The sequence below is a fragment of the Caretta caretta genome, chromosome 6 (assembly GCF_965140235.1).
Source record: "Caretta caretta isolate rCarCar2 chromosome 6, rCarCar1.hap1, whole genome shotgun sequence".
Classification (NCBI taxonomy): domain Eukaryota; kingdom Metazoa; phylum Chordata; order Testudines; family Cheloniidae; genus Caretta; species Caretta caretta.
In genome coordinates, this window is record NC_134211.1 from 39,984,103 (window position 1) to 40,008,983 (window position 24,881).

At 39.4% G+C, this 24,881-nt stretch overlaps 2 protein-coding genes across 21 annotated transcripts in view; one reads left to right on the plus strand and one right to left on the minus strand.

Annotated features, from left to right (window-relative positions):
* The window catches only part of PAX6 (paired box 6), a 31,739-nt gene extending 18,108 nt beyond the window's left edge, over nucleotides 1-13,631 (plus strand). For 12 of the 17 annotated variants that reach the window (XM_048854585.2, XM_048854594.2, XM_048854584.2 and 9 more), the window contains 7 exons: nucleotides 419-584; nucleotides 6,988-7,146; nucleotides 7,976-8,058; nucleotides 8,312-8,462; nucleotides 8,597-8,712; nucleotides 11,363-11,513; nucleotides 12,558-13,631. In XM_048854585.2, the coding sequence (XP_048710542.1) occupies nucleotides 419-584; nucleotides 6,988-7,146; nucleotides 7,976-8,058; nucleotides 8,312-8,462; nucleotides 8,597-8,712; nucleotides 11,363-11,513; nucleotides 12,558-12,643 (912 nt within the window). In that variant the 3' untranslated portion in view covers nucleotides 12,644-13,631. The remainder of the gene's footprint in view (nucleotides 1-418; nucleotides 585-6,987; nucleotides 7,147-7,975; nucleotides 8,059-8,311; nucleotides 8,463-8,596; nucleotides 8,713-11,362; nucleotides 11,514-12,557) is intronic. The other 5 variants (XM_048854595.2, XM_048854597.2, XM_048854589.2 and 2 more) reach the window with 1 other exon arrangement.
* Nucleotides 1-24,881, minus strand: part of ELP4 (elongator acetyltransferase complex subunit 4) — a 344,771-nt gene that overhangs the window by 59,992 nt on the left and 259,898 nt on the right. For 2 of the 4 annotated variants that reach the window (XM_075129452.1, XM_048854601.2), the window contains one exon: nucleotides 21,831-23,316. The exons of 1 other annotated variant lie outside the window; for it this stretch is intronic. In XM_075129452.1, coding sequence (XP_074985553.1) covers nucleotides 23,185-23,316 — 132 coding nt within the window. In that variant the 3' untranslated portion in view covers nucleotides 21,831-23,184. Of the gene's footprint in view, nucleotides 1-21,830; nucleotides 23,317-24,881 lie in introns of those variants that run through there. One more of the 4 variants, XM_048854603.2, reaches the window with a different exon arrangement.

The following is a 24,881-nucleotide window of genomic DNA, read 5'->3' on the forward strand; positions in this document are numbered from 1 at the left end:
AGCTGTAGCGAGCCTCTGCTTCCTTTGTTTTCAAATCAAATGAGAGGATAGTAGTTCACATCATTTGCATGTGGCAGGGTCAGACATTTTTGCATAAAGAACTTGATAAATGCCTTAAAAATCCGAGTCATCCTTTACGTCTGGTCCATCAGGAATTCATAAATATATATGTACGCAAGACTAAACCAAGGAAAACCTCTTTGGGTTTATCAATGGAATCTGGTCAATCGCAATACAAAGCGATCAGTCTATGATAGCTGCTTTACTCAGTCAAATTATTATCACGTAATCTCTTTAATTATGTCCAGGTTAAATCAATCCAGAGCCCTGATGCAGAGGAGTGTGGTGATACTGAACTGAAGTCTTGTTATAGGAGTGCTGCACACTACCATTTTGTTTAATGTTGGTTGCCTTTCAGGTATCATCAATAAACAGAGTTCTACGCAACCTGGCTAGCGAAAAGCAACAGATGGGTGCAGATGGGATGTACGACAAGCTAAGAATGCTGAATGGGCAGACCGGGACGTGGGGCACGCGACCCGGATGGTACCCCGGGACGTCAGTGCCAGGACAGCCTACGCAAGGTAAGGCAGATCCCAGGCAGATGCGCTTCTGGGCTTTGCAAAGCTTGTCAACAAAAGGGCGCCTCTCCACACAGCCTCGTCCGAGCTCTCCGATGACACATTAAAAGCACAGGCGAGCATGGACGTTGATTATCTTTGCTGTGAATTTCCTCACAGAAAAAATTGTCAGAGTGAGGTTCGCTACATCCCTGAGGCTTTTAAAAAGGCAGCGGTTTTTGCAATGTCCCCTCCAATGTATCCCTGTTGAAATGAATATTTTACCCTTTTCCAATAAACCCACGTAGTGTTATAGCTAAATCTCCCATTTAAATGCATCGAGAACCACCCTCTTGTAGGAGTATAACAAGCTAGCTCGCTGACAGACTGCGAGGTAAACATGATTGGATCATATTGCGCTTTACTGTCATTGACAAATTATGTGACTGTGAGTAGAACGCATATGGGCTGATGGGGAAATAAATGCAGGTGTGTAGTGCAGCTCTAAGGAAGAGTGGGGGCTGATTAGCTGATTGGTTTCCAGTTTGGTTCTGAAATTTTGCATTCACAATCCCGTTTTTTCGGTGTAAAAGTACCAATGAAATAGCCACGCGGACCTGGCATATGTCGGGGAGGTGTCTGAACGATTGATTTGATTCTTTACCTTGTCCATCAGCCTATTAATTAGAGTTTCTGCTCAGCATCCAAGCTGGCTTTTTGTGTGAGTGTCTCTAAACCCGGAGAGATGGGTCACACTGTAAGGTAACTATCTCTGTAGGGTTATTGTCCCTCCTCAGTGGACCTGAAACAACTTTGTAAATATAGGAACCTGTTTATCCTGAAGATTAATAGGTATTTGTTGTAGGAATGACAAGGGGATAATATAAAGGATAATGGGATGGTCTGTTACATAGTTAAGATGGTTAATGGCTCCTGTTTGAATGCAGTCTCTGTTCAGGCTCAGACCTTTCCCTGGCTGTGGTCAGTTCTTTAGAAGAGGTGTCTATCCACAACCTGCTTTTTGTTTTCCCCCCGCAAGGAAAAAAAAACCAGTAACAGTATGCGGAATATCTGGTACAAAGGATGTTTCTGTCACACGCAAGAATTTGTTATGGGAACAATTCTGTCGCTATGTAATTGCTCATTAGAGATCGTTTTGTTTCTCATTAAGGCGACATGAATAAGCGTCTAGCTGAAGGAGACAGCTGTAGAAATGTTCCACAGGAGACCTCTGGACACGATATGGCACCGCTTGCCAATTAGACATGTCAGTTTTAAGAGAAGAAAACAATCCATGAAGGACACTAGAAAGATAAAGAGCAAAGCTCTCGCCTTTTTTGTCTAATATCATCTCCTTCTTTGGAACTGGGAGAGTCCTAATGATCGCCCGGTGCCTGGCTAGCTGAGAGAGAACTCAGCCGAAGTAATGGGTCCCAACGCCCTACCCGCACATTTACCTGTGGGCTCAGACTTCCCCAGACAGCCTTTCGTGTTCCCGGTTTGCCAGGAGATAGAAAGTGCGTTAGAGAGTAAGCGAGGCTTGCCCTGGAAAGGGAAGGCTAACTAGCGCCCGAGTGCCCTTAATCACTCCCCTAGCCCTTGGAGGGGACCTGCCTTGTTACTGCACGGCCTGGCCCTTTGCTTCTGCGGAGGGGGAATGCGGGTAATGGAGCCAACCGTGGCTAATCTATACCTTGTATATGGATTCGAGATGAGAGGTAGAGTTATATAGAGGACTCTGCATCTACATGCCTGCAGCCAAACTAGCTCGCTATAGCTAACCCATACGGTATACGTATAGAATCTACCCTGGGTACCGACAGCTGTCTAAAATGTCTCTGTGTAACCTATATGTATACAAGTGTCATCTGCCCTGTGTCGCTATCGCTGTTTGGAGACCCCTAAACTGATGTCTCGCCAACTCACAGACCCGGCTCCCACACTGAGTGGCATTCTCCGTGGTTTTGACTAGCCATTGCTGGTTTCATCGTTCATTTGAATTATTTAGCTGATTGAAGGTTGGATTTGATCAGGGTGGAGCCCCCACCCAAGGCTGGGTCCCCTCCCCAAATCACCCAGTCAGGCTGAAGGGGCAGGGGAGCGATCTCGCTTTGGGTGCCTGTAGGTGAACTGTTTCGAGTTTAACCTCAGTCTTTAGGATCCTTCTCTCTTTTTCTCCCCCCCCCCCTTTTTTTTCTTGTTAAATCAAATTACAGGCTGTTCAGAGCCCCGTATTGTAGCAACTAAAATGAGTGTCATTTTCGTCAATAGAATTCAAAATTGTTCAGGCACTTTTTTTCCTCCCTAGGTTTTAGAAAACGTGTTAAATGTAGAGATCAGTGCGGGATGCAAAGCTACACCCACTCCAAAGAAATGTGTCAGAGCAGCACTCCTAAAAGTGAAACCTCCCCGCATCCGGACAGACTTGAGAGTCTGGGTTTGTTGCTAAATCTGAGATTGCCTCCCCCAGCCCTGCACTAGAGAGCCCCTGATAGCTTCTTCCAGACACCCCCTTGCCCAAGCCCGAAACCGGTGGGAGTGGTGGGAAACAGACTCGCCGCTTTCCACAGCGAGTGGGTTTGTAACTGGCCAGAGGCTGATGCGGCCGGGTGACGAGCTTTGCAATGGTTATATAATGCATATTGTAGGGCAGTTGGGATGTCTTTGTCTCATTTTGTTTGCTAGTCTCTTTTCCCCCCCTGCGTTGGAGAATTAGCGTTGGGACTGTTGGCATTGTGTTGACATTTATTGGTGGATTTTGGCTTGTTTCTCGCATAGCCCCCACCCCGTCCCCCTCATCAAAAATGTGTCCGGGTTAAAGAGACACCCTAGCATCAGTCTGAGCTCTATGATACTAAGCAATGGGGAGAGGGTAAAAAATAAAAATCAAGCAAAACATTCCCATGCGCATCCAGCTTGGAGCACACCAGCCTTGGACCTGAGTTACAAAGAAGGTGCTGGGGCGGGGGAGAGGAAAGCTCGGGGGGGGGGGGGGCACTCAAAGCAATTGCATCACACAATTAAAACGAATAAAATGGATTTCCTCTGGAATATTCATGCTGGCGCTAATGTTTTTTCCTTGCAGGGCTATGTTCCTGGGTTTTAAGAGTCCATTACTCAGAAAGCATAAGGCAAGGTTAGGTCTCAGAGGGGGACAAATATGGTCTCAATCTGATAAACGCCATGCAGCAGTGAATAAAATAATGGATACATGCGGGCTGACAGAACAAAAAGAGACATCTCTATCCGGGAGAAATTCTCCAGTGATTTAGTGGGTTTAGGGATCACGGAGACACTGTTTCTTATCTCCCCCCCCCCACCCTTATAAGTCTAAAGCCTTCTATAGGATTTAGACACTTTCTCTTTCAACAGATGCTACAATGTTTTGATCCCAGCTCTACAGCTGAAAGGTGCCGCAATTGGTTTGCTATCTTTTTTTGCTTGTTTTCCGCCTCACTGATTAAGACACTAAGAAACTAAGGAATGATTTTATTTCCCAGAGTCTTTTTTCTTCTTCTTCCAGGAAACAAATCCTACAGCCAGCGTCAGATGGTCTAGCTATAGGATAATGGGAACCACATTCACTCGCTTTCTTACGGATTAGGTCTAGAAGGTGGAACAGCCTATTGAGAACGTTTCTAAGAAGGCCCCCTTTTAAAAGAAGACATCTTAATTGTCTGACACTTTAAAAAAATCATATTTGTTATTCTATGGCGAACCGTTAGTTCGATCAACAGTGTTTTAAAAACACGAGTTTGGGCAAAGGAAGCGAATCAAAGCTAAACTTCCCAGGCGTTGCAAGAAAATGCTGTTTTAAGACCGTAAAAAGCCCTTCATTAAAGCTTTAGAAGGGATGGTTGGCTCCGGAAAAATAATTTTTTTTTTAAATCACTCAATTTTTAAGTTTAAGATTGAGAAACTACAGTTTATTGTTGCAAGATCCAGGAGTATATTCAGTGATCTGGCTGTAACCTCTTTTTTTGTACAACACGGCTTGCACATGAAGGAGGCTGTGCATTAATAGCTGCTGACAAATTACGCGGGCGTTGGGTTTTGATCACTAACCAGTTTGAGTGAAACTAAGGTGCGATGTAGCCTTTTAAAAGAACAAGCCACTGCCGCCAAGGCTCTGATCGGGTCTACCACTCCGTAACCTCAGGTGGCGAGAAATAAACCAGAAAGAAAGGGATTGATTAACAAAAAAATATTCTTTGAAGACATCACTGGAGCCTTGTCAAAGAAACAGAGCCGGGTGCGCAGTGAAAATGCCCTTTACAAGGACGCCTTCCCTAGCGCAGTCCAGCGTCCATGAATTTAAGACGCTCCCTTCTAGTTATGAGGGTTGCAAGTTTGGCTTCCTCTTCGGTAAACAAGGGTCGGTTTAAAAGTTTGGCTAGGAAAATGCTGCTTAAGAAGCCGGGGGAACTAACAGAGCAGACGGGAAGCCTTTCTAAAGGCACCCCCCTCCCCAAATAAAACCTAGGGTATGAACACACAAGTCCTTGCTTGGGAAACACTTCAAAAGTCACCCAGCAACTTCCACTAGTAAATAAAAACAGACCCTTGTGCTCTAATATGTTAGTTGAAGCTTATCTAATCTTAGCTAAGTAGTTTTCTCTCTTTCTGGTGTTGAGTAAACAGGCTCAGTGTATAGAGATGTCCTATTCACAAGTTTAGGGGTGTTCTTTCTTTCTCTTCTCCTATAGAAAGTAAAAATCCTAACTAGCATTGAGTAGCCCAGCCCAGGGGACAGTGATTAATGATAGTAGTGCATAAAGGTTAACATACTTCACTGAAAAGTCTGTTGACTGGGATCCTTGTGATACAATGTGGACCACTGCACGCCTCAAGAGAATCTTTTTGTTGTCCGCCCTGATTGTGTCCTCAAAATTCTGCCCACGAAAGTTTGCCAACCCTCCTGCCCCAAGAGTTTAATAGTTTCCCTTACTCTGCTGGCATTGTGTACCGGTGAAAAGCAGCTCTTTTCTATTCAAGTGTTGGTGGTCATCTCAATAGATCTACAAACGCCCATATGGTGACCACTGTAGATGAATCCAACTGTTTAAATGGGGGAGAAAGTTTGGGTTTTAAAACATTTCAAAGTGTTTGAAAAGATCCTACCAGATTCTGTCACAATTCGCTTAAGGCTTTGAAGGCTGTGCCTATTGTTAGCTGATTATAAATGATATTACTTTAAAGTTGATTTCCCACAATATTTAAAGGATGTAACAGGAGTGTTGCCATTTATTTTGTAGCATAACTTTTCAAGCAAATTAGCATAAGTAGCCCCTGCCTCCCTTACTCCAGCTTTCATTTAGCAACATCAAAATGTCTTGAAAAATATGCTCTGAAAAGAGAGGGAGAGTTAATTTAGTGACAACTTCTCTGCCTTTACAGAAATGTCCATTCCTTTTGCAAACCTTCCTGAGTGTCTGCAGACACTTTGAAAGACAGCTAGACCAAGTGCACATCTTTCCGTCCTACAGAAATGTGAAAACAATAAAATTTCCCCTTGTTTAATGATAGAAATTACATTAAAAGTGGTGGAAATGCCCTAATTAAAAATGTACCACTTAAATGATATGCCAAACGTTCAGCTGCAGAATAGCATATTTAGCTAGTTAGCGAACTCGCTACTATTTCTTTTAAAATTACATGTTAAATTTTTAAAAGAAATCTTACTTTTCTCTGGTGCAACACATTACAAAGAATGGACAGTCCTTTTATCTAAATATAAAATTCCATTTTCAGCAATTATAGCCTGTTCTTGGTGATGATATAATTACAGCTGTGCTCAGTAATAGGTGTCAAGGCAATGCACACTCATACAATAGTTGAATAAAACTGCAGAACAATGCAGGCACTTCTAAATTCACAACCTTTAAAATGAAATTGACTGTGCAGAATTCAAATAAAAACTGGATAAATATTTTTTAAAAAAGATTACAAGCTTGGTTTGGTTTCTTAATAGCATTTTCTACAAACCTATCAACATCTAATTGATTAGATAGGAATTACTGATTATAGATAATCTGAAATACTGAACATCACCGTTTTAAATATAGCAATAGGTAAATAAATTCTGCAGAGAAAGGAGACTGGCATGGCATGGCTTTTTAGTAAGGATTCAATATGAAGAATGATTTTCACTGGAAATGATTTTTATGCCTCTTTTATTCCAGAGTAAAAAAGGAAAATATAATTACAGTACAGTGAGTTTTAATATTTAATAGTTGCGCCAAGATTGGAAAATAAAATGCTATTATATAACTTATGTCATCACTGAGCTATTACTTTGACACTTTAAGTGTGTTTAAGAAAAGTTGTCAGCAAACATGGCTGACCTGGTTTATGACTGAGTATTGCAACTATAGGAAGCTGATAGTTGGGCTTAATGTGTTTTAATGTCCTGTTGTGGTTGTTGCAGATGGCTGTCCACAACAGGAAGGAGGAGGTGAAAACACAAACTCCATCAGCTCTAATGGAGAAGATTCAGATGAGGCACAGATGAGACTTCAGCTGAAAAGAAAGCTGCAGAGAAATAGGACATCCTTTACCCAAGAGCAAATTGAAGCCCTTGAGAAAGGTGAGTGACATTTTCCAACTACTAAAATAGGAGAGAAAAGCAAAATGCATCCTGGTTATGCTCAGAGCTAAATGGAAGTAGGGCATTCGCAGACATTATATCCATAGATAGAAAGGTACATAAAATCCATGCTTCCCACCCTTCTGTTTTTTCCTCCAGCATGCTTCAGAGGTTTATTTATAAGCATTTTTATGGCATTCATCACTGTAGTATCTGAACAGCTGTAAAAAGTTTGATTTTAAAGGAAAATACTTAAGAGAGCATTAAAATTACCCCAGGCACAATACAATTCTATTCACAGCTCCCTACCCATCCCTTCTTTAAATACCCACCAACTGTCCCCAAGTTGCAGGGCACACCGTGCATGCTGGCTGAAGGAGAGTTATGGAACTCCCAGCTGCTGTTCACCCATCCTTGCTGCAGGTCCCACTGTGACATGCTTAGGGCCTCATGACCACAAAGATCCTTCACTGACGGCAAACAGCTGTGTGCCAAGTCACTTGCTGGTGATTGACTCTCAGCTGCTTTGAGTCCTCTCTGAGCAGGGTCCTGGAACCCTAACACTCCCTGAGAAATATTCACATTGGACCCAGTCCCACAAATCCTTACCTATGTGATCTCAGTGGGGACACCTATGTGAGTATGGCACAAATATTGCGCCATTACTAACCCACACAAATTTCAACTTCACTTTTACGTGACTGTCCTGTAGAATATATAGAGCATGGGAAATGCTAAGAAATGACCTGACGTTTCAAATCTAGCTATGTTAAGTCATTTAAAAAAAAAAAGTCTTTAGATCTAATGCGACATTGTTTCTTTTTTTCAGAATTTGAGAGAACTCATTATCCTGATGTGTTTGCCAGGGAGAGACTAGCTGCCAAAATAGACCTACCTGAAGCAAGAATACAGGTACTCAACTTCTTGTGCCCTTACATTTTTTTTATGACTAACTTTTTAAGGTACAAGGAAGCCATTGATCTTGATCAAACGTTTGTCCATCTCCAGCTTTGTGAGCATAAACAACAGACATAGGGTTGACTTATACTGAATGGATTGTTATGCTCCAAGTAGGTTGTATGTTAGCATTGTGCCACTACATGTAATGAATGATTAGGTATAATCTTGCCTATGTAATAATTAAAAAAAAACCCTTTATTTTCAGGTGTGGTTTTCCAACAGGAGGGCAAAATGGAGAAGGGAAGAGAAACTGAGGAATCAGAGAAGACAAGCCAGCAACACACCCAGCCATATTCCCATCAGCAGTAGTTTCAGCACAAGTGTCTACCAACCAATCCCGCAACCTACCACACCTGGTAATCTAAGACATATATTCAGATCAATTCATCCTTTCAGGGAACTAAAACATAATCCTCTGAATATATATATAACAAATGTTATCGAAGCTTAAACTAATGTGTTCATCTCCTATTTGTCTATTTTATTATAGTTTCCTCTTTCACATCAGGTTCAATGTTGGGCAGAACAGACACTGCGCTAACAAACACATACAGTGCTCTGCCACCCATGCCTAGCTTCACAATGGCTAACAACCTGCCTATGCAAGTAAGTAATATACTAAGTGATGAATGGCCAGATCCTCAACTTTGAGTGCCAAAAGGTCCATCAGAAGTCAGCGGAGCTTGGAGTGTGCCAGGAATACAGAGACAGGCCCTCGGTATGAATTAAGGAAGGGATTTTGAAAGGCACAAAGGGCAGTTAGGGGTCCCAACTCCCAGTGCAAGTGAATAGAAGCTGAGTGTATAACGCACCTGTCTGTCTTTGAAAATATTTCCCTTACAGTCCTAGCAGAAACAAAAAGGAAAGAGCAGCAATAACGATCAGTGGAGTGAAGAGAAATTTAAAAGACTAGAATTATATAGTTTGGAAAGGAGAGGAGTTGGGAGGGACATGGTTAAATTATATAAAATAATGAATGGTATTTGCGTGGAGAAGGCCAATTGCACTCAAAATTAAAAAGCAACAAATTTAACATGAAGAAAATGAAAATACCTTGTTAAGAAAAAGAGAATTAACTTGTGGGACTCCTTGCTGCAGTATTATTGAGACAAACGACTTAGTAAATTGCTAAAAGGATTAGATATTTACTGCTCAGGTGCTATGGCTTTGGGCACATTAGAAACACATGGGAGAGAAAGATGTGATTGGCACCTGGAATTATGCTAGCTAAGTTAAGATTCCAAGAACAGTTGATCCTCATGCTTGAAAGCATAAAGTGATCACCAGAAGGGTTAGGAAGGAATCTACTCCTCTGGGGACTCCCCTATAGTCCTTTCAGATGCAAAATACAATTTTTTAAATGGTGGGGGCAGGGGCTGGGCATTGTAATTGTGTTGGCCAGTTGTGAGGGGTTTACAGCTTTGTCTGAAGCATATAGCATTGATCAGTGTGGCAGACAGGATATTAGATTAGATGGGCTATAGATCTATTCCAGTATACTAATTACTATGTTACTAATTGCTCAGAATCAACCAAATAAAGTTTGGTGCTGCAGGCAGAATCCCTCAATCTTACAGAACAATGAAACAGTTAAACTGTTATTTATTGATATTCAAGGCCTTTGGTGCAATTCATGTCAGTCAGAGAGTGGATGGCAAAATGTATGCCAGAGATACATTTTGGGAGTGCAGGAGACCCTCTTAAACTTCATTCCTCCTTGGGCTTGCCACTTATTACAGAGGCAAAATAATGTTAGGCACCTACTTAGGTGCCTAACTCCCTTAACCCCCTTTGAAAACCCTAGCCTAAATATTCATTGCTGAGGGATAACTGTATAATTCATAAAGGTGGTGACTGAAATGAATTTGTAAGCGGATTGTGCATCATCAGCCTTAATCAATGACAATGTACGTTCTACCATGGCATATTTTATTTACACCATATTCTTTGCAGGTAGTGTGTAGATAGTGTGTATGCATGTAAGATATATTTGCTTGTGTGGTACAAGGTTTTGTTGTCATGAGTTTGGGGCCAACTGCAGTTGTTTTGAGTAGGGCCCTACCAAATTCATGGTCCATTTTGGTCAATTTCACGGTCATAGGATTTTTAAAATGGTAAATTTCATGATTTCAGCTATTTAAATCTGAAATTTCATGGTGTTGTAATTGTAGGGTCCTGACCCAAAAAAGGAGATGTGGGGGGGTCGCAAGGTTATTGTAGGGATAACACTGTCTTCAGAGCTGGGCACCTGGAGAGCGGCAGCTGCTGGCCAGGAGTCCAGCTCTGAAAGCAGAGCAGCCACTAGCAGCAACACAGAAGTAAGGATGGCACGGCATGGTATTGCCACCCTTACTTCTGCGCTGCTGCTGGCAGGGTGCTGCCTTCAGAGCTGGGCGCTTGGCCAGCAGCCGCTGTCTCTGACCGCCCAGCTCTAAAGGCAGCGCAGATGTAAGAATGGCAATACCACAACCTCCACTAAACTAACCTCTTGACACCCCCCCTCCTGCAACTCCCTTTTGGGTAAGGACTCCCTGATTTGAGAAATGCTGGTCTCCCCCGTGAAATCTGTAAAGTATAGGGTAAAGCACACAAGACAGGATTTCATGGGAGGAGACTAGATTTCGTGGTCCATGACGCATTTTTCATGGCCGTGAATTTGGCAAAGTCCTAGTTATGAGTAATCCACTGACATGGATACCACCAAGAAACACAATGGAAAAATATCTTTGTGTGTGTGTGTGTGTGTGTGTGTGAGAGAGAGAGAGAGAGACAGACAGACAGACGTATACTGGTATACTCCAGTGAAGTTACTTCTGATTTACACCAATGTATGTGAGAGCAGAATTGGACCCACACTCAATCTATCTGTATATGCAAATATCGTGAGGCCTATTCTCCTCTGCATAAGCAACAAGGCCAGCATTTCAAGCTTGGGTGCCGAAAGTTAGGTATCTAAATCCATATCTAGGCACTTAGATAAAATAGCCTTATTTTCAGATACCCTGAGCACCCTCAGCTTCTATTGACTTTATTAAGAGTGGTAACTGGCCAACATCTCTGAAAAGAAACCACTCGTTTAAGGTCCGTAATATGGATTTAGAAGACTAACTTTGGCTTGTTTGTGCTTATGCAAAAGAGGCTAGGACGGTCCAATGAAACTTCTGTGTGCTGGTAGATACCAATAGATGAAATGGAGGCTTCAAATCATTTTAAATTAATAGATTTGTAACATTATTTTGTCCTTTCCTCCCCACAGCCCCCAGTTCCCAGCCAGACCTCCTCCTACTCTTGCATGCTGCCCACTAGTCCGTCAGTGAATGGGCGGAGCTATGATACGTACACACCTCCTCACATGCAGACACACATGAACAGCCAGCCAATGGGCACTTCTGGAACCACTTCAACAGGTAGGTGTCCGTTAATTTCTTCTACGAAGATAAATTTCCCAAAGTTTGGTTTCACCAGTATTCTACACTGTCTTTCTTTTAGACTAATATTCATTTGGTGCTAACCATCTGGCTGCCAAAGGGCCCAAACCTGTTACCAGTGGCTTAAATAGCGGCAGAATTTGACCAAAGGCCAAAATCTAAAACCTTCCTTGGCTTTTGGGGTGTCCATTGAAATCTTATTTTAAGTTGCAACTGAGAGGAGAGACAAAAACTGGTTGCTTAAAGGAAGTGTCCTTCTAATGAAGGTGCAAGAGAATTTTTCTCAGGATGGTCCTGATCTTGCCAAACATGTAGGCATGTGATTAACTTTATTACTATGTGTAGTCCCATTGACTGTAATGGGATTGCTACTCATCGTAGTAAAGTTAATCATCTGTGTAAGCGTTTGTAGAATTCGGGTCTACATTTGCAGATACTGTGGGGCAGAGTTTTAAGACATGAGGTTGTCTATTGGGCTGATCTCTCGTAGAGGCTTCAGTGTATTTATAATAAGGGAAACTAATTGAAACAAATGAATAAACTGTTGTAAACAGGAGCAAATTAGACACATTTCTGAGAATAAAAAGGATCGATGGTGAAAACTTTTTTATGTTTTGGGCCAGATTCTCAGCTGGTGTAAATAAGCTGAGAATTTGGCTTTTTTTTAGCGTATGAAATGAAAATTTATTGGTAATAACAAGTCAATTCTATAAAAACAATGAGGAGTCCGGTGGCACCTTAAAGACTAACAGATTTATTTGAGCATAAGCTTTCGTGGGTAAAAAACCCAGACTCTTCATTGTTTTTGTGGATACATACTAACACCGCTACCCCTCTGATACTTAATTCAATTCTGTGTTCGGAGGACTTTTAAAACATACAAACAAATCCTAAGATTCTGTAAGTTGGTAGGTTGATTTAATACTTTCCAGAATACAAGAACAACTCTTTAAAACTGTAAAGTAGGAAAAATGTGTTGTATGTAGAAAAGCTAAAAATATATATTTCCCACTCATTTTTCAGGTCTTATTTCACCTGGCGTGTCAGTTCCAGTTCAAGTTCCTGGCAGTGAACCTGATATGTCTCAATACTGGCCAAGATTACAGTAAAACATGTGTTAATTCCGTAAATGACTATATGGACAACAGTTGGATGTTCAGCAGTATTTTATAAAGGAAGAATGGCTCCTGTACTGCAACTGTGCCCTATTCTGTAACACATGGAAAAGACTTTAACATGGACCTTTGTACACTGAAGGCATTATATCAGTTGGAACAAATCTTCATTTTGGTATCCAAACTTTTATTCATTTTGGTGTATTATTTGTAAATGGGCATTTGTATGTTATAATGAAAAAAAAAGAACAATGTAGACTGGATGGATGTTTGATCTGTGTTGGTCATGAAGTTGTTTAAAAAAAAAAAAGGAAGCCATGATCAACAAGCTTTGCCACGAATTTAAGAGTTTTATCAAGATATATCGAATACTTCTACCAATCTGTTTATAGATTATGGACTGATGTTCCAAGTTCGTATCATTCCATTGCATATAATTAAACCTGGAACAATACGCACTAGATTTATGTAAGAAAAATATCTGTTGGTATTTCCAAAGGTTGTTAACAGATGAAGCTTATGTGCAAACAAGGGGTAAGAGAGAACTTCAATGAAGAAAAGAGTTTGATAGATAAAAGGTAGATTGTGTCTTCGATATAATCCAATTTGTTTTATGTCAAAATGTAAGTATTTGTCTTCCCTAGAAATCTCCCAGAATGATTTCTATAATAAAGTTAATTTCATTTATATTTGACAAGAATATTCTATAGATGTTTTATACACATTTTCATGCATCATACATTTCTTTTTTGGTCGGCAAAAGTTAATTGTTCTTAGATATAGTTGTACTATTGTTCACAGTCCAATCATTTTTGTGCATCTAGAATTCATTCCTAATCAATTAAAAGTGCTTGCAAGAGTTTTAAACTTAAGTGTTTTGAAGTTGTTCACAACTACATATCAAAATTAACCATTGTTGATTGTAAAAACCATGCCAAAGCCTTTGTATTTCCTTTATTATACTATTTTCTTTTTAACCTTATAGTGTGGTGTTGCAAATTTTGTTACCCTATTAGGTTAACATTATATATTGACTAAGTGTTAGTCTGAATTTATTTTCAATTTTCAATATTTGAGGTCCTCAAAGAAATAACTTTATGGACGTTATGACTCAAGCATGCTGTAATTTGGGTTGAAAAGATTATAAATTCATCTAAAGTCAGCACTCTATACAACGGTCTGCTTACATAACAGTATTTATGAAAGAGGAAAACGTTTTCCAATTTCCATAGAGATTTATAATTAAGCGCTAAATGAACTCAACAATATAGCAGAATTTTCAATGGGGATTGGAAATCATTTTCCTCTTACATAAATATATGTATGTTTATGAAATATATGTTTCATTTAGGATGTTTTTTAAAAGCAGCTGTGTTTGTAACAAAAGCAAAGTTCTTTTGGAAAGCTAATACCAGTCCTTTATACCTCCACACAGCATAATCTTAATGTAATTTTCCACTGAACCTACAACCTGGTTAATATCTCAACATGCTTTATGTGAGGGTTGCTAATGTGGATGTGGGTGGACAGCAGCATGTCAAGAAATAATGAGAGAAGACAAATCAAGGCAAGAGAAGGCAACAACAATGCAAACTGTGACTGGCTAGCGAAAGCTAAAAGCCTTCAGTTGTTGGCAGCTAAGTCTAAACATTCTCACATCTATGAAGCTGCTTCATTGTAGTCCAGTTGTTACTTGCAATGCTGCAATGAAGAACAGATCTGGTGCTTCAACCCTTCTCCCCCCCCCTAACCCCCCCGCCCAATTCACAGTGAGTTTTGAGTCTGTTTTATTTTGCAGGCTGCGCAGTCCAGCACATAAATAGATACAGAAAACACTTCACTGTAAACTTTAACTAACAGAAATTGTGGTGCTGAGTGAATCACTACACCGCTGCCAGGATTAAAGGCATCTAAACACACAATCCTTTAGGACAACGATATGTTCCATTCAAAGCATAATATGATTTTTAATAAAAGAAAATTAAAAATCTGACAGGAGCAGAAATGTATGAAAGCTAAACAACATTAGATTAAATCCTCCTTTTTACTGATATTTGTCTATTACACTTAATAGTTCTAATTGTACAGAAATTACCAGCTATAAACTATTGATTTAAAAGGGAGATTTTTCATTTAAAAATTCATTTTTTTATCATTTATACATTTCTGATGGCTACAGTTATTGTTTTTATATATGGATGGCTGCATACTTATGCAGACTAAATTATGTATATTGTTATACACAAAGGTTCAGTTTATGTGTGTGTGTGTGTGTGTGTGTGTGTGTTTGCACACTCACACGGTATCTTGATTAGTAGGCCTAAATCAGATTACTAGGACTATAAATGCTAGCCTCAGCACCTGCAATTAATTGTGCATGGGATTTATTATGGGAGGTCAAATGAAGACTCTGTGAATCCCCTTTAAAAAGACATGACCTGCCTGTATATGGTGTATTTAATAATAGCTAGCACACATATTTGCGTGTGTATTATGTAATATATACAAACACATGCTCACACACACACACATATATACATGCTAGGTGAAAGCTCGTACAGGTGTACTTTGTAAAGTGTAAAAAAGCTGAAAATGGCTGAGAACTTAAACATTAGATGGTAATAGAATGCAAAGGCCAGTGATGGTAATATTTTAAACAAAAAGGGCTCTTAACCATGCTTGTAGCTGTTTCCATTGCATCACATTGACTCACCAGGCATTCTAGGCTTCAGAGTAACAACCCTGGAACCTCTCTCTCTCTCTCTCTCCATAATATGAGAGTTGGAGACATAGGGGGAAATGACTGGCATGTTTGCCAGCGCATGGATCTCTCACTATCACGTATAGTCTAATTCTCTTCTCACACAGGGTTTTGCACTAGTGTGTAGCACCACTGGCAATTCTCCTGATAGATGCAAGTATGAGCTGAGATGTATATATCCGATCTATGCTGTACAACTATTTCTGTCTCTGTTAACGTAGGGTCACCATGGAAGTAGAAACTGAACTGTAATGTGTTCTAGAAGGACAGGACAGTCTATCTCTCTTACTCTCTCTCTCACACACACACACTTGCATTCACGCTTTTCAATCTGAAGGACAGTTTACAACAGTTACATGTGAGAGTTTGGTTAACTATAGCATGGAGGCAACATTTCTGGCTCACGGGCTAGTTTTCCTGTCCCTGTAGATGGTGCAGGGGGTGGAGTGGGGGGGGGGGGGGGTCCACTGGGGAAAGTCCCTGGCTGCTGCACATTAGGGAGAAGTTAGGGCAGTTGGTCCCTGAGCAGTGCTTGGCTCTGTGCCAGGGGGCGCTGTGGAATGCACTGGAGGACATGTGGCGAGAGTCCTGTCAAGACCCTCTTCCCTAGGGTGGGTGGGGGAGTGAATACAACCTCTCAAAATGTGTGAGCTCTAATGCCAGTTCCTGGTTGCTTGCTCAAGGGCAGGCTAGACCTCCAAGCAACCCAAGTATCTAACTGGGCACAGAAAGCTTTCCCAGTATTTCAGAGCGAGAGAGAAAGTGTGTGTGACAGACGGAGAGAGAGAACATGAGAATTATGTGCTTCTTTACCAGGAACCAATAGAAAAAAGGAACTGACAAGTAGTGCATAAATTAAACTCTTCAGTGTGCTCGGAAGAGCATCTAATGACAATTTTCATTATCCTTAATGAATCCAAAATTTCACTTTATCCTTCTACAGATGTATTATCCAAGAAGATTGAAATATACTATAAAGCATCACTCAGCGTCACTCAGATATTTCTGTCAGCCTGAGCCAGTTCCCATTGAAATGACTGGGAGTTTAGCCATTGATTCCAATAGGAATATGCCTTTTCTGTGCATTGGCTTAAAACCCGCCCTGTATTTCATAAGGCCACCTTACATTTCATTTATTAGCCCATCCGGACGCTCCCATGCCATTTCTTAGTTACAGGCTCAAACAGGAATCCGCATGTGAACACTGGCTTATTAATACTGTATGTTGTATTGCAAATATTCTGTTCTAGCTACGATACTGACAGCTACAAGTGATAAGCATAATAACCCAAACAGTTTTACTATATACAGTATATCTTTCAGGTCCGTGCCCTTTACAGCCTATATACATAAGGGAATCACTTCTGAAGCACACTGCTGAGATGCTGCTTTTAATTGTTTCTAAAAGGGGCACATGAGTCAAATGGCACCTATTTAAATGAGCCAGGAGGAGTCACGGTGCAATCCAGATTGTAAAACCTATGGTGGAGGTGGAGGTTGGGAAGGGAATTCCGCCATTACTTTTTAACTATAATTTCTTTATTTACAGGTAGAAGGTAAACAAAATAATGCTGGATGATGTCAGATTGGTTTAATCCAATCAGCGTGATATGAAGTACATTTTTCAGGAGCCAGCATTGTATTGCTGCAAACAACAGACTAGGACTGATAAAGAACTCGGTTAGCTCTTGTATCTATGCTCCCTGCTGGTAGTCAGCGCTCTTGGGATATTTTATTCTGATTGATTTATCATATGGTATTACAACTGAATAAAATGTACTATTTAATTTTCTCTAACAGCCACAAGCCTAGCTCTATTTTAAAGCTAAGCTTCTCTCTGCATTTCCTTGTTGGTAGTATAAAATTCAATGGAGACACTTAAAAATGCCTTATTTATTTTGCCAGTTCACTTCCACTTGCCCTTAACACCAACAGGAGTCAAGTACTGCTCCAAGTGCAGCTAAAGAGGCACTTCTGCTCCATCTCCAGCTGTGTTAGTGCTAATTCAGGCCCACAAGGTCATAGCACCTTTCACTTGTCCCTTTCTTAAAAGGAAAACTGCATTTTGCTCAGCCAGGCAATCTGGAAAGAAAGGTTTTCATGACAATTGGCATGTCTGAGACTTCTCCTGGTGATGGCCCTTTTTTCAGAAAAGTGGCCTGGCAGGAAGGCATGTTCCATACCTTGTGAGTTTCAGATTGCTGGGCCAAAGGATGTGGACAGAGTGCTTTTAAAGGACTCCTCATCAACAAGCGACCTTCTTGGTTAACGAACAGAAGCCTGCAAACCTGTTCCTAAATCAGTACCTTTGGTTTTTAATCACAAATATAATGCCTCTATGGTGGGGATTCTTCTTAAAGAAGTGGCGGTCATGGCTCACATGGGCAGGTGTGCAATGAGGTAATAATATGAGGTAGTAGAGTAGGAAAGCACAGCAGAATTGCTCCAACCTGATTGCTTAACTGAACTTTTTCCCAATTTAATTTTATTTCCTTGAACTTTCAAGGTTTTTTTTTTTTCTTGTTGTCTATTTGTTTATTTCTATTGCAGAAATTCCCAGAGGCCCACTCAGGACTGGACCCCCATTGTACTAGGCACAGCTCAAACATATATGGAGAAACAGACCTTGCCAGAAGAATTTACAGCCTAAGGCCTTCATTTAGCCTGATTCATGTGGGTAGACCCCTGCATCTGTCCGGACCTCCATTGGCTTCAATAGGACTTGACACAGGTGCCTGGGCCCACACACACATTTCAAAATTGGGACCTAAATTTTGTGGGTTTGTTTTTCATTTAGAAGCGTAGGTATCTTGTTCCTACTAGGAAAGATGCTAGAGTTTAGCTTCGAGTTTCTTACTCACTTGAGTGTTAGCAGGAAAGGCACCTGGCTCACACTAAGGCAGTTCACATAGTTGTGACTAGTGTACCGGGGTCCTAGTGTGAAGCCCAAACACCCCACTCACTGGACACTGGCCTCAGAAGCTGCACTGCGGCTGGGTCAAGTATTGAACCGAGGTTTTGTGAGAGCCCCAGCAAAGGTTCATTTTTTCAGGTGCCTGGCAGGAACTGTAGCTTGCATTAAATCCCCCAGCAGAGGTTGCAATTGCTTCCAGGCACCCAACAGGCTTCACGTAAATTCTAGCAGTTAAAAATTGTAAGGGTTATGAACTGTTGTTTTTCCTCCCTTGGGACTGTGAGCTCCGCCAGCTGCACCAGCAGTGTTTGCAAATTCCTTGATTCCTGACAACTTCTCTCATGCAACTTACAGGCTCCCTTGCCTGTCCTGTGCTGAAGCTGAAAAGTTCTGTGAACAGATTTAACGACACCTCACAGAAGTAATACGTGGAAAAATTAGAGGATCTGGTTAGCACAGAAACCAAACACTGCAAACAAATCTCTTGGGGCATGTTACAATTAATATCTAGCTTATAACAAGTGAACAGTTTAAAAATCACTCTTTGTCAGCTTTTATGCTAAATGTTTACTTTTTGCTTCCCTCTCTGCTTGGACAATTAAAAACAGTGAAAACTGCTTCAAATTTTTAATTCTGCAACGTTTGTGTTTCAAACACTACAGAGGAATGTCGGTGTGTTTTTAAAACCCCTCTTTTCTCAGAATTTGTTTTACATTTTGGAAATTGTCCTGTTTCAGGTTTGTGAAAAGCATGTCAATGGTTTACTTTGGGCTGAATTTAATTTGACAACGTTTAAATAATGTGGGGCCTAATTTGGCAGTCATGGCTTGAGCAAATCTCCCAGTGTGCCTGCTTTTTCTCTCTTATATTGGTTTTACACCAGCCTAACTCCATTCTCCCTGAGTTACAGCAGTGTAAGTGGGGCGAGACACAGGATCAATGCTCTCAATGGATATCTTGTTTGAGCAAGGATTGCAGAAGTAGCCCATTAAAATAGGGGCCATGATCTAAGAGCAGGATCTGCTAGGATTACACCTGTGCATTGATTCAAGTGGGCATAAGGGTCAGCTTTAGCATATGCCAAAGCAAGTTCAGGGCCAAGAACGACAGAAATGTAAAGCAAAGCCAAAGAGCTCAATTTCATTGAGGTCAAATAACTAAAACAAGCTTGAAGCTTTTTGGCCACTCTGTTTTTCAATTGTGAGTGGACAATTTAAAAAAAAAAGAAAAGCTCCTTGTTTCCCAAAATCTCAAAATTCACAACCAGCTTGTTTGATTAATCTCAGACTTACTCTCTTCTGGTCTAAGACTAAACCTATGAAACTTCAATCAATACAAAGCCTCCGGGTTGGCTTACTCTGGTTTTGCTCCATGGTAACAGACCAGTTTTCAATCCGGGAATGATTAGGATATTTATAATTTATACCTTTGCAGTTTTCCCACAGTTGTGTTTGGAATAACCATTATTTTAAATTAAATTTTAAGGTGGAACCTTGTTGGTTTGTGTGTTATCACATGTATCAAATCTGAAGTAGTTTAATGTCCATTTTCTGGTGATAATAGCTATTGTTACAGAAAATTGGATCAAGCTGCAGCTTCAAAGTTGCTTTACAAATTTCTTTACAAGTACATTTAAAAAAAACTATAGTTTAATCTATCATCATATTCGCCTCACATTCCAAATACCTATATTTTGATAGCTTCAACACAACGTAAATTATATAAAGAATCCTTATTTGACATATTAAAGAGTCAACGCTTTAAATTTCATTACGGCTTTCTTCACTGTTTGTCATAATTGTGCAAAGATCTGGTGGTAAGTTTGAACGGGGAATGCATTCAGCAGAAATTATATTGTCTCTACGGTCATGTTATATACCTAATATCAACCTCAATGCAAGAAGTATGGTGGCTTCAGCTTGAAGCCCACTGAGAAGTAAGTGGCTCAACTTTTTCTTTTTCTTAAAAATAACCTAAAAACCAAAACACTAAACTCTACAATCCATAACAGCTGTTCAGGAAAGGAAAATAACTATCACTTTCATTCTCATAAAGACATCCCAGCCAAATCAACACTAAGGATCGAGAGGAGGTGTGCATGGTGGAGTCAGCAATGGATTATGGCAGTCTGTGAAGAAACAGAGTCCTTCAAGTCAAGAACCCGATACGCCTCCTGTAGTAAAAACTATTTATTGGCAAATAAAGAGAGGCACAATCTAGTGGAATATTTGTATACAAGGTTTGGAGGGTCATATACTAGACACATAAAAGTGGGTATGGAGAGTTTAATGTTATGGCTAAATATTTTTATCCAATACTGCAAACCAAAAATGAGAGATAAGAAGTCTATTTGTGGATCCAGTGGAATGGTATATCATACACACTGTCAAATAGTAACATTATTTTACTCATCTGTTTTACTGGGCAAGCCAAGTCACTGCCATATATTGTTGTAACCAATACAATATTTTGGAAGAAAAGAGAGGAGAAATTTTGCTTCATGTTTTTGCCTTAGGTGAACACTTTACATATGTATACTGTAAAACTTATTTCACACAGCATGTTCAGTGAATCAGAAAAACAAACAAAAGAAAAACCATTTAAATCTAGATTTGCAGGTGAATTTCCCTTTTACTTTTATTATTCCAAATACTTTTTTAGTTTCTGTGCTAATCTATTTTAGCACTTGAAATTGATGTAATAAATATATATATATATATATACATACAGTATTTAGCATCTATTTTTAAGTCATATGTTAACTAGAAATTGGCTGTGAATTTTAGTGACATTTTCTGCCTGTGTGTTAAGTCAATGACCTATTAAGTATATTCACAAGCCATTTATATACCTGAGGACTTCACATTTCAGATGGCTATACCATATGTTTCCTGTTACTTATTTATGTAAAGTGTTAATTTTGTTTAAATTATTTGAATTCAAATATTTAAACTACTTAATACTTTCTAAAGGTACAATTAAGCTTTTGATGAGAATTTCTGCTCACTGTTACATATAATGCAAAAGGACAAATGATGTTTTTGAAATCAATGATGATTTAACTATATTGGTATAAAAATGTAGGTGTCTTTTAGCTTTATGAAACTGACAGATCCATTCTGAAACTTTGATTAAAAAAGGATTTGCGTTTTTAGAAATAAAAAAATAAAATTGGCCTATCTTAAAAAAAAAAAAAGCAAGAGAAAAGAAATCCTGATTGTTACCACAAATGAAATAGCTGATGACAAAATAGTAGTCTTTTTGATTTTGATCACAAAAAATAAACTGGTAGTGACAGGATATGATGGATAGATTTGACATCCTGGCAAATCACTGTCATTGATTCAATTATTCTAATTCAGAATAAAAGCTGTATACAGTATGTGTTTATGCTACAGTGGAGTTTTTTAAGTGATTGACATTCATCATATTAGTTAGACAGTTTTAAAAGCTATGTCTTTGTTTTACACACAGTGTTGTCAAGAACAAATAAAGTAAAACCTGGATTGCATAAGAAAAAGCAAACCGTTTAATCAACTTTTCAGTTGGAACCTCATCAAAAGACATTAACATTACTATATTGTATTAAAATGTTATTTGGAAAATCAATTTCACTCTAGCCATATTATATCCCATTATAAAGATTTAATTTTGAAACCATAAAATAATCTAAAATCTGGTCTGGAAGTTCCATGGAGGACAATATACCCCCTTTCAAAATGGAAGTCTGCTTCATAAGAAATAATACAAAACAATTTAATTTACAGATCAGCACTGCCTAGTATGCCAAATACAAAGTAATATATAGGAGACGTTTAAAAATATATTTAATAGTTTTCCATTTGGGTATATATACACACATGCACACACAATATTCATAAGTTCACAAAGAGTATACATGATGGTATGGTAACATGAATTAGTTTTATTTTCTGTTCTGTTTTAGACCAACATTCTGTGGTACTCTTCCCCAAGCTCCAATGCACTCTTCTGGTTTTCTAGCATTAATGTAGCTGTCAGTTTGAATTTCAATCTTGAATTATGTCTGTTGACATAATTTCATAGTGCTGACTTCAATTGTTTAGGATTACTGTTTTGAACTACACAAGGAAATCAATTCTTTTTTCAATGTTTAGTAAATTCCACTCAAGTGCATTTTAATACATTTATTAACCCATAAGGCAAACTAATTATCTATAATATATTCTTACTATGGAAAAATTCTTTCTTTATCAATTTAATTCTTGACACAGTAGAACACATATGAAATAGTGCAATGCATTTTTAAATGCATTGTTTAGGTACTCTGTAAAATAATGTCATATCTACTTTTGATTTTGACAATAATGATATTTTCAGATGTACACAATTATTTTTTCAAATAATAATAATTGCTAAATTTGGCTTTAAAATAAGATATGATTATGAATTCCTTAATTTCATTTACTAATGTTCACAAGACTCTCTAATTTATATTTTACATTATAATCAGTGTTTAATACAATCGTGATAAACAGACACATTTAGCTTGTGAAAAACAACACAGTTGGTATTGTTTTGCAAAGCATCTTGAACTTTAAAAATAAAAATAATTTTGATTTTTTATGAGAAGAACATTTTGTACATTTCCAGAATAACAGTGCAATGCAGCATTTTTTTTAAGGTAACATGTTCTGTAAAAAAGCAAACAAACCACAAATGTCTTCCAAGAAATCAGGATGAGAAAACAAGGCACCATCTTACAGTGTGTATTTTTAAGGACTGCTGGGTCAAATCATTAAGAAAAATATTTTCATAAGTCATTAACAGTCATAATTAGAGTGTCATATAAATCTGAGTGAAACTGCTAAGTAGAAATCACTAGAAGTCCAGGTGCTTCTTGCCTATGGCCATAGCACCACATCCTGAGCTCAGCAGTTTGGTGGATTCTGCCAGATCCTGTTTGCTTGAGCGGCTCACTGTGTCTGACAAGTCTGGAGGCAAATGCAGTCGCTATGGCAGGAGATTTTCAGGAGAGAGTGGGGGAGAGGGAGAGAAAAAGAAAGAGAGAACAAAACAATTGTAATTAAATTTGCTTTAGATAGCATATTTCAAAATGCACTCCTATTCTCTGCTAAGCAATATTTACTCTCACATATCCAATACTTGTTACAACCATTTTTCAAACTGGAATCCACATTGATATGTTTCAAATGATATTTTTGCAAAACATTGTTTGATTGGTTGGGTTTTTTTGCAAACTGGATTAGATTTTCCTCATAAAAATTTCTGAAGTGAAAATCCAAGTTTGTGAAATTGATCTAACTATGTAACTGTGGGCCCAATCCATCATCCCTTAAAGTAAATGGCAATTTTGCTTGAGTATTAACAGCAAGATTGAACCCCGTAATTGATATCTCATTACAATACAAATATTACTATATTTATTCTCTCAAACATTCTACACGAACAAATTATGTATTGTTACTGAGTTTAAAGGCAATAAGCAATATATCATTGATGACAGATATACTTATCACACTGATTATAACATAATATGAGAAGGTAAAGACTTGTCTATCTACTTACTCTGTTGCCAAATCTTAATAATAATACTTTGTATTTCTATGGCATATTCCATCTGCGGTTCTTACAGATTTATACACTAATGCGAGGTAGTACACACTGCATGGGCAGCAGGTGAATGAGCCATTGGAGGCTAGCCCCTGGCCTCTTCCCCCCTGCCCGAAGCCCTGCTCTTTCCCCTTCCCTTCCACCCCCGCTCCCTTGCCAGAGCCCAGAGCATCCCCCGGTCCCCGTGTGCCCCCAGCCCCAGCACGCCGGGTGGGCGGCACAGCCAGAGCACCCTCAACCCCAGCCCTGGAGCACCAGGCAGGCAGCGTAGCCAGAACATCCCCAGCGCCGGGCGGGTGGGCCTTCTCCAGCTTCTCCGCCATGGAAGAGCTGGAAAGGAACTGAGAGCAAGCAGGAGGGGGCCTGAGGGTGGGCAGAGCCATGCCAGGCTGTTTGGGGAGGCACAGCCTTCTCCAGCCTATGATACTTACTGCCCACGATGAACTGATAAATCCACTTTACAGATGAGGAAACTGAGGTAGAGAGATTACATGGTTTGTCCACAGTCACACAGTTCTTGTTTAAGAAACCAGGCACTATTTGTTCTTTCTTTCCTAATTATGTTAAATAAAAACGCTTTAACTCTGGTTCAGAGTTCTTTGAAATGGGATGTATGTGCTAGCTCTGATATTATTACTTAATGTTTGGAAAGCAAGGTGCAATCTAAAACTATGCTGTAGTTTTTCTGCCTATTTTGTGAATTACTGGCTTACTTTGTGGGTGATAGTGAACTAGTGAAACAGGTCATAGCCATTCAGAAGAGAGGTAACAGAATAACTTTTACATACATAAGGAAGTGATTTATAAAATTGGTCTTACGAAAGAAGAAAATTCAATAGAAGGCAAAGGCTGACATCTGTGACTGTCCTGTTTAAATTTACAGTTCTCACAACAGCAGGATAGCAATGACAGAGGTTGGTGGATGTTGTCAGACTCCAGAGATT